At 37.5% G+C, this 12,924-nt stretch overlaps 1 protein-coding gene across 1 annotated transcript in view; it reads right to left on the bottom strand.

Annotated features, from left to right (window-relative positions):
* The window catches only part of MEOX2 (mesenchyme homeobox 2), a 92,102-nt gene extending 80,007 nt beyond the window's left edge, over window positions 1-12,095 (bottom strand). Inside the window, exon 1 of the mRNA XM_083186189.1 lies at window positions 11,270-12,095. Coding sequence (XP_083042315.1) covers window positions 11,270-11,771 — 502 coding nt within the window. The 5' untranslated portion in view covers window positions 11,772-12,095. The remainder of the gene's footprint in view (window positions 1-11,269) is intronic.
* Between the last annotated feature and the right edge of the window lie 829 nt (window positions 12,096-12,924).

Raw genomic sequence — 12,924 nt, 5'->3', positions numbered from 1 at the left:
TGACATGAGTTTTTGAAGTTTTTTTTTTCATTTTTTGAATATTTTCATATTCATTCTCATGTGTCGACATGGACACCAATGAAGTGCCACACTTATGTCAACATTTACATGTGTTGACCTTTCTGTGTTGATTTTTTCTTGTGGCGATTTGCGTCACCCCCCCCCCCCACAACCCCCACTCCCGCGATTCACGGCACACACACACACACCTCCCCCGCGATTCTCGGCACCCCACCCCGTGACCCCCCCTCCCGTGATTCCTGGCACACCCCAGCGACCCCCCCTCCCATGATTCGCCGCAAGCCCCGCCCCGTAACCCCCCTCCCGCGATTCGCGGCACCCATCCACGCGACCCCCCCTCCCGCAATTCGCGGCACCCCCCCCCCGCGATTCGCGGCAGCTCCAGAATTAAATTGCACATGGAAAACACTGACATGGCTATGGTCGACAATGAAAAAGGTTGACATGAGTTTTTGAAGTTTTTTTTTTTAATTTTTTGAATGTTTTCATATTCATTCTCATGTGTCGACATGAACACCAATGAAGTGCCACACTTATGTCAACATTTACATGTGTTGACCTTTCTGTGTTGATTTTTTCATGTGGCGATTCGCGTCACACCCCCCCACCCCCCGCAACCCCCACTCCCGCGATTCACGGCACACACACCCCCCCCCCCGCGATTCTCGGCACCCCACCCCGTGACCCCCCCTCCCGTGATTCACGGCACACCCCCCGCGACCCCCCCTACCATGATTCGCCGCAACCCCCGCCCCCGTAACCCCCCTCCCGCGATTTGCGGCAACCCACCCCGCGACCCCCCTCCCGCGATTCTCTGCAATCCCTCCCCTCCCGCGATTCGCAGCATCCACCCCCCCGCGACCCCCCCTCCTGCAATTCGCGGCACCCTCCGCGACCCCCCCTCCCGCGATTCGCGGACACCTAAGTTGCAATACAGGGCATCTTTCATACAATTCTAACCATATTTCTCATATACAAACGTTCACAAATTAAGGGGGCGCAGCCCCTTACGACGGTGTGAAGAGCGCCCGTAGGGCGCGATGAATCACCTAGTTAATATAATATGTAGGTAAAGAACTCAAGAAAATAACTTATAATACTTTTCCCATTTCCTCAAATAGAAAGACATTGGCGATTGGATCGCCACTCCTTGGAGATTATAAATTGTACAATTTTGTAATACTTTTTGGCAGTAGGAGGAATAGAACAGGTTTAAAAAAATTAATTTTCTATGTTCCTGAATAAAAAGTCCCATTATTTCATGGTCCCTTTTTAAAAAGAATTGTATTAATGTATCGCTTTTATCCCCCCCCCCCCCGAAAATGTATTATTATTATTAATATTATTATTAGCAGTAGTAGTAGTATTAATATTATAGTTGTTATTCTTCTTCCTATTATTATTATAACAAAAACAATGTAAGAAATCTGCATATTTTGAATGGTTTCAGGACGAAAACTTGCATTTAATCTTATTACTTGGCATAGGGATGATATATTATAACCTCATTAACCCCTATGTTTTCATATCATGTATCTCACATCGCCAAAATAACCCAGGTAAATAACCTGATGTAGCAACCCAGGTTGAGTTGCGGTGTGAAAGCACCCAACCTAATAACCTGGGTTGTCCAACCCGGCAATTCGACTCAGTTTATAAGAAGGGTTAAACCCAAGTCGCTTTCAGTACAATGGGTAACCCGGGTTAAATGTGAAAGCACCAGACCCAGGTCCGACCCGGCATAGTGATGTGAAAGGGGTATGAGTTGTCCTAGTGTATTTTAAAAGAGTGTTTTGCTTTTAATACTGATTGCTTGTCCTATGTGAATAATGTGTATTCAAGCCAGTGTCTGAAATACTTGGCGAGATACAAAAGATGTCCAAAGCAGAAATATATGGCGACATATTTGGGCTAAGCAGTGATCCATAGTGTCACTCTTGTTACATGTTGTCAGCAATTATTTCAAAACATCTGGGACATCCGAAAACTTACTTTTGCATTTTAAACCTTGACCCTTTAAATGCCAAGGGAATTTGTCAAGAGAGGTGTGAAAATGTCTAAACAAACATTGTTATTCGTCATAATGACCTGTACTGGTTACCTTATATAGGAAAAATATATATATTCTTTTCTACACAACATCTTTTATTCAAATTTATATAACAAATGTGAGCGACGCTGGTATTTTTAGCCGATATTTTGTGCATCTCTCACTGAGATATTAGAACTCAAAGGGTTAAGCCCAGAGATGTAGGACTATATCTGCAATAATCAGTCATTGTCTCCCTCCCATACCATTGCATCATATCCAGAAACTTTAGGGTTACGAGAGATTACACAAATATCACAAGTTACATTCTCAGAGCAAAGAAAAGAACAAAAAGTACATAACTGCATAACAATGAAACACACCAGCAACAGATTTTGGCCTATAAAGATGCCCTCAGTGAGCGTCTCAATGTATTTAAGGATTGAGTCATTTTACATAAACTTGCCTACTCTCCTAGAGCGTCTGGGAGATCCCCATAATTTTGGGGAGACCTCTCGGACTATGAGAAGATTAGGCATCCTAGTTTATTGTCCTGTGAAGTTGGTGGGGATGGATGACAAAAAAATACATCATCAGGTGGAGAAACGCATAGTCAAAAACACAGTAATTGCACCTTAGGCCTCCACATCCCCCAAAAAATGGCAAGTAGGATATGACAACTGTAGCAAGTTTTAGGTCACTGTATGAAAACATTTGGTTGTTGATCTCCCATTGTAAAGTGTCTTGAGACCATCTGAAGAATAGCTCTATATAATATTATTATTATTATTATTATTTTTTATTATTATTATTGTGATATATTTTCAGTCTTGCCTTTGTTCAGAAGCTCAGTGCCTCAAAATACTTTTGGTTCAGTATTTAGAGCTCTTTGTGGAATAAACAACAAAATGAGCCTCCTATACAAAGTAGCATAATTAGCTAATATTCAAAATTCCCTATGCGTATAAAACAGACAGTTGGTTGAACTAGGCGAGGGTGAGTTTATTTAATGAGAACTGGTAACATGACTGAGGTCCCCAGTGGATTGATAGGTGGCATTCTACTTGTCCTTTATTGTCTTGAACTGTAATGCCCCCGTACGCACGGTTCGATTTGGTCTATTTTTCTATTCCATTTTGCTTATATAAGCAAAATCAAATAAAAAATCAAACTCATTTCGATTCGATCCCGATGCATGGCCCCACAATTTCTAAATCAAATGGAAAAATAGACAAGACTGTATAGTACAGATCTGTACTAAATAGTCCAAATCTAATGCATTTTGCCTTGCTGTGCGATTCCATTGGGATCGAACAGGAAGGCAATTGCACCGTGCGTACCCCCCTTAAGTCACTGTTTCCTGTTTTGCTTATTTGTTTATGTACTTTGTAATTCTGTGCTGTGGATCCCTTGAGCCGCCGTATAAATAAAGGATCATAATAATAATAATAATAATTAATTATCATGAACGTTGGTTCAGACCAGAAAATTTGTTGCCTCCTGTCCTGGGAGGACCCAGTCTACTTGTTTTCATGCGAACGATTCACATTATTCAGATGTTCATATTAAATAAATCAGATTTCCTCTCTTACTTTGCCGTTCAAAAATATTTGTAGAAGATCAACTGTTCCCATTGCTTAAAATATTGGGCACCAATGTCTCCTAATAAAAACTTTGCTTTGACCACAGGAGGGTTACGTTCCAGCCGCACCGCCGGCAAAGACTAGAATTGTTTTTTTTATCATTCTGTTACCAGAGTATGTAGTTCAATGCAAGTGACATTAACTTGTGCATCACCTGTGTAGTACCTGCCATAAAGAAGCAATGGATTCAGTATTACCAATAATACACCTGCTTGCGGTAGTCTATAAGGACATTTTTAGTAAGTGTTCTCAGTACAATCGCAACGCTGCATCCTGGTGTCCACAGTCTACTTTAAGGTCAGAGAACTCCTGGCAGGTCTGCAATAAATGTATTAGTTTTGGTGATCAGAAGATATTTGAGTAGGCAGAGGCGGGAAATATCAATAAAGGATTTTTTTTATATATCTTATCCGGAAATTCGCTGTCCAAAAAGTTCTGGGTTCCAGGAAGGAAATAAAGTAAATTATTGGAGCTGTTGGGTGATTTTGTCATCCATGCAGACAGACATGATTACAAAGTGTTTCTTGTACAGTTATGGTGAGGAGGTCTGTTAAACAATTTAATAAGGAGAAAGACGAGGAGAGACAGGGAACTTTCTCATGTGTATTAGTAGATTTACAGAGAAACATCTTATACGGAGGATCCACAACTTTCTGCATCATAAATCTCATGACTACAGCCCAGACAGATTGAAAGATGGATAGATAAACGATTGATAGATCGATCGATCGATATATGTATCTATCAATCGATCTATCCATCAATAGATATATGTACTGTAAGACAGATAGATAGACAGATATATATCTGACAGATAGATAGATATCTACCTGTCTTATATATATATATCTAATAGAGGGTACACACAGTGAGATGTGCACTATTTTTCTATTAGATTTTGCTTATAGAAGCAAAATCGAATAGAAAATCTAATGGGCATCGAATGGTTTTTCTACATTCGATGCAGATGCGATCCCAATGCGCGCTCCTGTGTAGTATAGATCTGTATTATATAGTAGAATCTAATGCATTTTGCATACCATTCAATTTGATCCCGATACGATCCTAATTGAATCAGGATCGAATCGCAAGCAAAATAGCACTGTGTGTACCCACTATACGACAGATAGATATATAGACAGACACTGGTATCTGCAAAAAATTAAGATGCCCACAATGTACCAGGGACACTAGATTATTAATATTATTATTAGATTAGATAGTAGATTGGTGCTTTAGTGGCACAGGAATTGGTGTAGAGTCGCAGATTAAACATAAAGATAAGTTGCGGGAGGCAATGTGTACCATAAGCCCCTGTAGTCTGTGTACCCATGCATTGTACCTTTGTCATATTAGTGATGCAACAAAAAGATTTCATTTAAGAGACACTTGGTGCAGCTATAGGTGTGAAATCCGTGGGGTACCAAGTACCAAGTAGCCCCCCACCCCTCCCCTAAAGGGGGCTATTTGGTGCAATTTAAGAAAAGTTAAATGTGAACACATCTTATATATATAGATATATAGATAGGCAGACAGATAGTAGATTCATAGTAGATTAATAGACAGATATATGTGAAAATTTGGTAGATAGATAAATAGATATATATATCATAGCATGATGTCTGGCACTCAAACAACAGATAACAACTAGAACGGGTGCCCCCTTTAGCCGCCACAGCAATCAGCCAAACAGCCCAGTATAGTTCCGTAAGTGGCACTCACGTTACTTCAAAATGACGACAGCGACTCACTGATAAATCAACGTTTCGGTATTTATTAATACCGTCTTCCGGATAAGATATAACACAAACACACTCACCTTTAAATAAGAAATACCAAGTGAAAGACAGCTGGTCTCTCACTTGGTATTTCTTATTTAAGGTGAGTGTGTTCATGTTATATTATATCCTGAAGATGGTATTAATAAATAATGAAATGTTGATTTATTAGTGAGTCGCTGTCATAATTTGAGATAAATAGGTATGAGATAGACAGATTTACGATAGATAGATAGATAGATAGATAGATAGATAGACAGGTCATATATATATATATATATATATATGTATATATATATATGTAAAGCGCTGCGGAATATGTTTGTGCTGTATATATAAAAAAAAACTGTTAATAAATAAGTAAATAAATAAAATATATGCAGACAGATAACTGAGAGATATTGTAGATTTTAGAAAATGTAGATATGAGATAGATAAATAGACAATACACAATACAGTATGTTATAGATTGATAAAAGATGAGATAGATCGATGGATTACTTTATCTTATAGACAAATGTGTAAAATTTTATTTGCATTGACCCTTTGAGTGCCAAGGGAATTTATCAAAATAGGTGTGAGAATTGCCCAGCATGCATTTTTAATAACCCTTTGCGTGCCAATGGTGAGGTGAGAGCTCCTTAAAATATTTGTTACAAAATGCCAGCGACTGTTCTTTTTTGGGTGCAATATTTAATATAATATATTTAATATTTAATCCTAAACTACAATGAATTGACGTGGCTGAATTTGTATTTATATATATACTAGAAGAACAGTCGCTGTGAGCGGCGCTGGCATTTTTAGCGGATATTTTAAGAATCGCTCAACGTTTAAATTGAGGGTCAAGAAATAAAACAGGACGGGTCCATATAATGGTAGTTTCCCTAGTAAGATTTATATGTGCGGAGGTGCGGATGGCAGCAGCCATATAATCACACCGATTGTGCCAGAGTACTGTATGTACAATACGGGAGTGTTGTAAGGTTACCGCAGGGTGCTCTCCCAAAATCACAAGTACAGTAGGTTGTTGATGTTCTGTGATCTTACAGAAATAGCACCTCAAAGGTATAATACTCAAATACTTACATAATAGTGTAAGTACGAGTGTGAGTAATATAGTAATTAAAAGCTCATTGATAAAATTGTTCCTCATAATAATAAATTAAAATTACTAGAAAGCTGATTTTTGTAGTCATTCTAAAATGACTCAGCATGCAAATATAACAACAAAATGAACGTAATTCTATAGTGTAAGTAGGGTTGCCACCTCATCCCTTTAAAACTAGAGACATATTAATTACACAGGTTCTGTGGCTGATTAAAAAAATACAGTTGGAATGAAGTCTGATGGCTGTTTAAAAAAAAAAACAGTTGAAATTGAGTCTTAAAGTCAGCCAGCCACAGAACCTGTGTAATTAATATGTCTCCAGTTTTAAAGGGATGAGGTGGCAACCCTAAGTGTAAGGCAGGCACTAATGATACGCACACACATGTATAGTCTGTGGCAATACGCACACAAACACAATCCACATGCACCTGTTGCTTTTGTAAATATATGCAACATACACAAACTACAAGCCCCAGAATGCCCTGCTCGAGAAATATACCCGCTGGTATCAGCCGAATTCATGGCATCAGAAAACGTCTGCATTTTTTAATTGCATATCAAATATGTGCTCACAGCCACCGAAGGCTGGCAGGGAACACTGGGACTTGGGGGTAAATGTACTAATGGTTCAAAAAATGAAAAAGATGATATTGGTCAAAGCAGAGAATTGGATTACTGTATGTCTATCATTTATCTACGGTATCCCAGGAAATTAGAGAGAGAATTTAATCGGTTGCTATGGGCAACTTCACCTCTGTAACTCACCAAAGAAACTTTGTGAGACCGCCCGCAGGTATGGCATTTCAGTCTGTAGTATTGTTATATGATAAGGTAGAACTCCCCAGCAAATATTTGCAGGACACCATTCATTTGCCCTGTTGATAAATACGGCGCTGCAGGTAATAGTCACCTGTGTGAACAGCCTGTATAACTAATACAAATCTGCAACGCCAGCTTCCAAATGAAAGTATAATTTACATATACAAGGGGTGATATTTTGTGACCGCTCTTTAATGCTTAGAGCATAAAGGTTAATCTACGCTTTAACAAGGCAGCTGGAAAATGCTTTGCTTTACAATAAAGGCAGGCGTTAAATCTCCCCTTCGTTTTAATTCACGTGAATGTGGGTATCGTTAAATACACTACGCAAAGTCTTCAAACAGTTGCGTAACTGAAGTATAATGAAAGGCCCGTTAAGGTTCTGTTTTTGCAACGCACGCAAACATTAACATGAAAAACAGAAGTTTTGTATAGAAATCAGTTTATACCCCCCCCCCCCCCCCCCTACCCACACACACACACTCATCTCACTGTACACCCAGCGAAAATACACAAGAGGATGTTTTCCCAAGATATCCCCAGGGGAAGGGACGATGCATAGGTGCTGAAAGGGGTCCGTCCTGATAAATTTGATAGATATGTTCGTAAATATTGATATTGGAGCACTCCAAAAAGTATTTTCATCGGAAGATATACGTAACTTATTTTAAAGTTGCGTGTAAAGGCCGTTAACTATTTCCTTCCTGACGTTTGCGGCTAAACTGTCGCCCTATAATTTGATCCAGCAGTCAGAATATATTCTTGTAATATTTGTAACCTCTGGACACTATGTTTTGATATTTCATAAGATCCGCCATAAATAACCGTTGTGACGACAAGCAATTGAGAATTAGTGACAGTTCTCCAATTATTTTGATTAATTTTTTAATTTTATGTGTGACCATTAAATATTATTGAAGTATGACATATAAAGATGAAAAGTCTGATCAATCGCTTTCTCATTCTCAATTTCTCTATATATACTGTAATATATATATATATATATATATATATATATATATATATGCAGTATATAGTGTGTGTATAATATATTTATATACAGTATATATATATATATACAGTACTATTTTTCTGAAAAAATAGGTTCAGGAACTCCAGGTCTGGTGGTGGATCAATTAAATAAAAAGAAACATAAATAAAAGAGAGAGGTAGGGAGAGATAGATGTATATATTGTATTTAGAAACAAAGGCACTCACATGTGACTTTAAAATAAAACTTATCTTATGAAAAGTAGATTTTCAGTTCCTGATGATGTCATATTTAATTAGAGGTTCAGGAACTGAGTTCCTGCTGGTTCCTGCTGAAAAATAGCACTGTATATATATATATATATATATATATATATATATATATATATATATATGCATTATATATATGCATAGGAATTTCAGATAAAAGATTTTGTAAGATACCTAATTGAATGATGAGTTAAGTAACGAAGTAACGTATGTAGTTATTTACTGATAGGAAACATTCCTATTAATTTAATAGATAAAACAGGAATCAGACTGCATTACATAACAGGGCAGAGATGACTTAATCAGCGATACAGTAAAAGATATACATGAGACACAATAAATGTAATTTACTGAACTCAGCTAACTGCTATGGACTATTGTGCAGCATTTTGTCTCAGCATCTGTAGATTACATAGTAGTTAATAAGCAGTTAATAATTTTTTTTTTAATTCACTCTTTTAAATATTATCTTTTAGATTTTTATATTATTTTCAAAGAAGTTTGAGTTTATAACACAATGAATATAGTATTATGGAGGTATTGCGTATGATTTAAATGCCCAAGGATCACTCTGGATGATTATTTTAGAAAATTAAAATGTATTGTAAGTGTCAATTTATAGACATTTTTCAAGCTTGCATCAAACGAAAAAAAATCTCAGTTTGGACTTAATTTGGTCAGTAAAGTAACAATATTGTACTGATATAGTGTGAGGAAGGCACCACAGGCTGACAAAAAGGAAATTATTAATTCCCTTATGTAAAAAAAAAAAGGAAAAAACAGATTGTGGAATGTCCGGTGAAAAATGGATGAAATTAATTTATATTTTGATAGTTTATCTGCTGCAAGTGTCACATTCTGCTGCATTGTTGGCATTTATAATAATCTATTATAATTCTATATTCTTAAATAATAAATACACAATTTAGTAAGAAACATCTAACCTAAATATATTAATATATATATATATATATATATATACATATACATACATTAAGACACACACACATATATATATATATATATATATATACACACTAACACACACACACACATATATATACAAGCACACACTAACACACACACACACACACACACACACATATATATATATTTGTATATATATATATATATATATATATATATATATACACACACACATATTTTATATATATATACATACACACACTAACACACACACACACACATATATATACACGCACACACTAACACACACACACACACACACACACACACACACACATTGCATTAATAAAATTGATTGGCATGGTAAATAACTGAATTTGTTTATATAGAAATCTGCAGATCCTCAAAATGTGTAGATTCATTATTATAAACAACAATAAATGACGTAAGCTAATGAGTTTAGTCAGTACTCTAATTACAATTATAATAATAAAAAAATACATATATTTCACACAATAAAGTCTCGATAGTCTACAAATCAATCCAAATGTGCCATAATGCCTCTGTTGATAAACTTGAGTCTAGGCCCCTAATTAACACTTACTTTATAAGGATTACAAAGATGAATTACAGTGCCCTCAGCTCTTTCTTTCCCAAATATGTATATGTTATGGCATATTAATGGTGGTCCACTCTAGCGCTAATACGATAATGAATGGAAAAACAAGCTGTGTTTTTTAAACTACACGCTCAGATGTCTATTATACACATTGCAAGAGTAAATCACTCAGTCACTGTTAAAATATTAGTAACTGCAAACAGGATTACGCAACTACTAATGCTGATTGGGCTAAACCAGAATGAGATAAAATGCGTCAGTTGCCTTTACTGTATATCAGAATATCTTTCAAAGTCATTTTCAGCTAAAAACTGTGCCGAAATATTTTTGAAAAATGGTTTTATATTTTGCAGAGCTCACAGAAAAAGGTGCAAGTCGAGATAAAATTTAAGTCTGTTCCATTTAAGTCTTTTACTATTTGTGGATTTAATTAATTTCTGATGACTTTAAGAAAAATGAAATAAAAATAAAATTATTCCATGTACACTACACAAACATGCATATCGGTATATGTTAAAAATGATAAACTATGTAGAGTCGTGATTTGCTTTCGAAGTGAAATAACGTGCTGTTGTTGCCATATTAACGGCCAAATGCACAAAAATTAAAAACTACGCTGAAACGCTCAACCGCCATGCGTGATAACGCCATTATGCACTGCGATATAAAATTACTGCGTGTTCACAATTTTTTTTCTCTGCATTTCTACTGTATACAGTTTTATTAGTAAGAGAAAGAATTGGTTGTCCAATTGCAATACTTATTAATGACGGAAGTATGACTATATGTATACATGTATTGAATTTGGACAACCAAAGGTTATTCAGCCACTTAATAAGTTTGAACCTGCAATAACACGAAACCTTCTATAGCCTCTGTATAAAGCAGGTACAGCCGGTTAAGCCTTTATACTAAGATTGAAGACTAGTTTTTTAAACTGTGAAACATTCTAACATAGAACATTAAACTCTAGTGCAAAGATTAGTCTACTGCAAGGTGCTACAATGAGAAGATGGCCTTAGCAATGTCAAGCAAGGTGCCCTCCATCCAATGTTCTCTTACCTGAGCTGTCACTTTTCCTTTTCCCCGACCTTTTCTCTGTGTCGGAGGGGGAGAGGGTCTGTCTGCCATAGTCCCCACTCACACAAGCGGAACCAGAAGAGTTACTGCCCAAGTTAGACGCATTCGAACACAAAATAGGGGGGCTGCTCCCTAGTTCTGGGGGCCCAGAATCCTGCTGAAGGCAAAGGCTATGTCTTGTAGAGGCAAGAGGCGAGGACATCTGAGGAATGTGCCAATTGGATTGCAAGCTCTGGTGCTGCTGTTGCTGGTGGTGGTGGTGGTGATGGTGGAGGTGGTGGTGCCCTCTGTGGTGCTGGCCTCCGAACATGCCCTCCTCGTTAGGGTAGCCAGCGATTATGCAGGAGGAGGAAGAGGTGGACAAGTCAGGGTAGGACATATGGTCAGTTCTCCCATGGAGGGCAAGAGAAGATTGGGTAAAGGGGTGCAAGCTCTGCGAGGTGGCATGGGGGCTGCGTAGGCAGCCAAAAAGCGTGTGTTCCATCGCATGCAAGTTTCAAGTTGCAGGCAGCAGAGTTAGAAAGGATTAAACTTCACAACGCTGTCACTTTTCACTGTAAAATGATATTTTCCCCAAACAGTGACGGCACACTCTTAGCACGGATCAGGTAATCCAGGTCTTCAGCCTGGTGGCCGGTCTCCTTGGATTAAACACCGTACACTGACCAGGATGAGTTTTCTCTGAGCTACTCAGATGTCATCAGTAGGAGAGGTTACAGGCAGCAGAAGGTGGTCCCATGGATCTGCTTTAAGGGGGAAACAGCTAAGAGAGGATATAAATAGTGTGTAATGTGAGCCGGGGGCTGGCTTAGCAACACAGCACTGACCACAAGCTTTCTCCAAAACTTTAACACAGATCTCTGTGCGAGATGCAACAGCATCCCCGCACTGAGCACTCACAGCTGAAAGGAGCAGTGAGTGCTGTAAGAAAGGGACCTGACCTGACATCGCAGCGGCTTCACTATCCGGCCGCACTGTGACACCTAGAACAATTCAATTCTTACATTTGGAATCTCATACTCAGAGGGAGAACGTAAATGTTACTTCTACCACTCAGGGGAACCAATATCTGATTTCCTAAATCATTTTATGGGATATAATTATCAAATAGATTTATCAAAGCTTGGAGAGTTAAAAAAAGGGGAGAGAGATACAGTGCCAACCAATCAGCTCCTAACTGTCATTTTACAGGTGGTGGATCAGATGCACTACACTTTGACAAGGGATAAAGTGGAGAGAGATAAAGTACCAGCCAATCAGCGCCCAACTTAAAAATTGTCATTTAGGGGGCCAGTTGGTTAGTACTTTATCACTCCCCAAGGCTTAGTACATTCCCCCCTTCAGTGTTACCAGAGGCTCTGCAATGTATAAATAATATTACAGTTTATCACCTAGGGGCTTTGGGATTGTGTTTGTTTGGTTTTTATTAACTATGTTTTCTGTACCATGTGATTATTGTTTTTGTAAGTACCATGGTACTGTGTTAATGGCACTGTGTTTGCTTAATTTGTTTATTTAAAAAAAAGTATTAATACAAATAAATGTTTTGTTTTCAAAAATAAAAATACAGTTTATAATATTGAATTCACTAAATACTGCATTATACTACTAATATTAAATAAATAAAAAATATTTAG

The sequence above is a fragment of the Crinia signifera genome, chromosome 5 (assembly GCF_055691185.1).
Source record: "Crinia signifera chromosome 5, ASM5569118v1, whole genome shotgun sequence".
In the NCBI taxonomy this organism is placed as follows: domain Eukaryota; kingdom Metazoa; phylum Chordata; class Amphibia; order Anura; family Myobatrachidae; genus Crinia; species Crinia signifera.
This window is presented reverse-complemented; position numbering and strand designations above follow the sequence as displayed.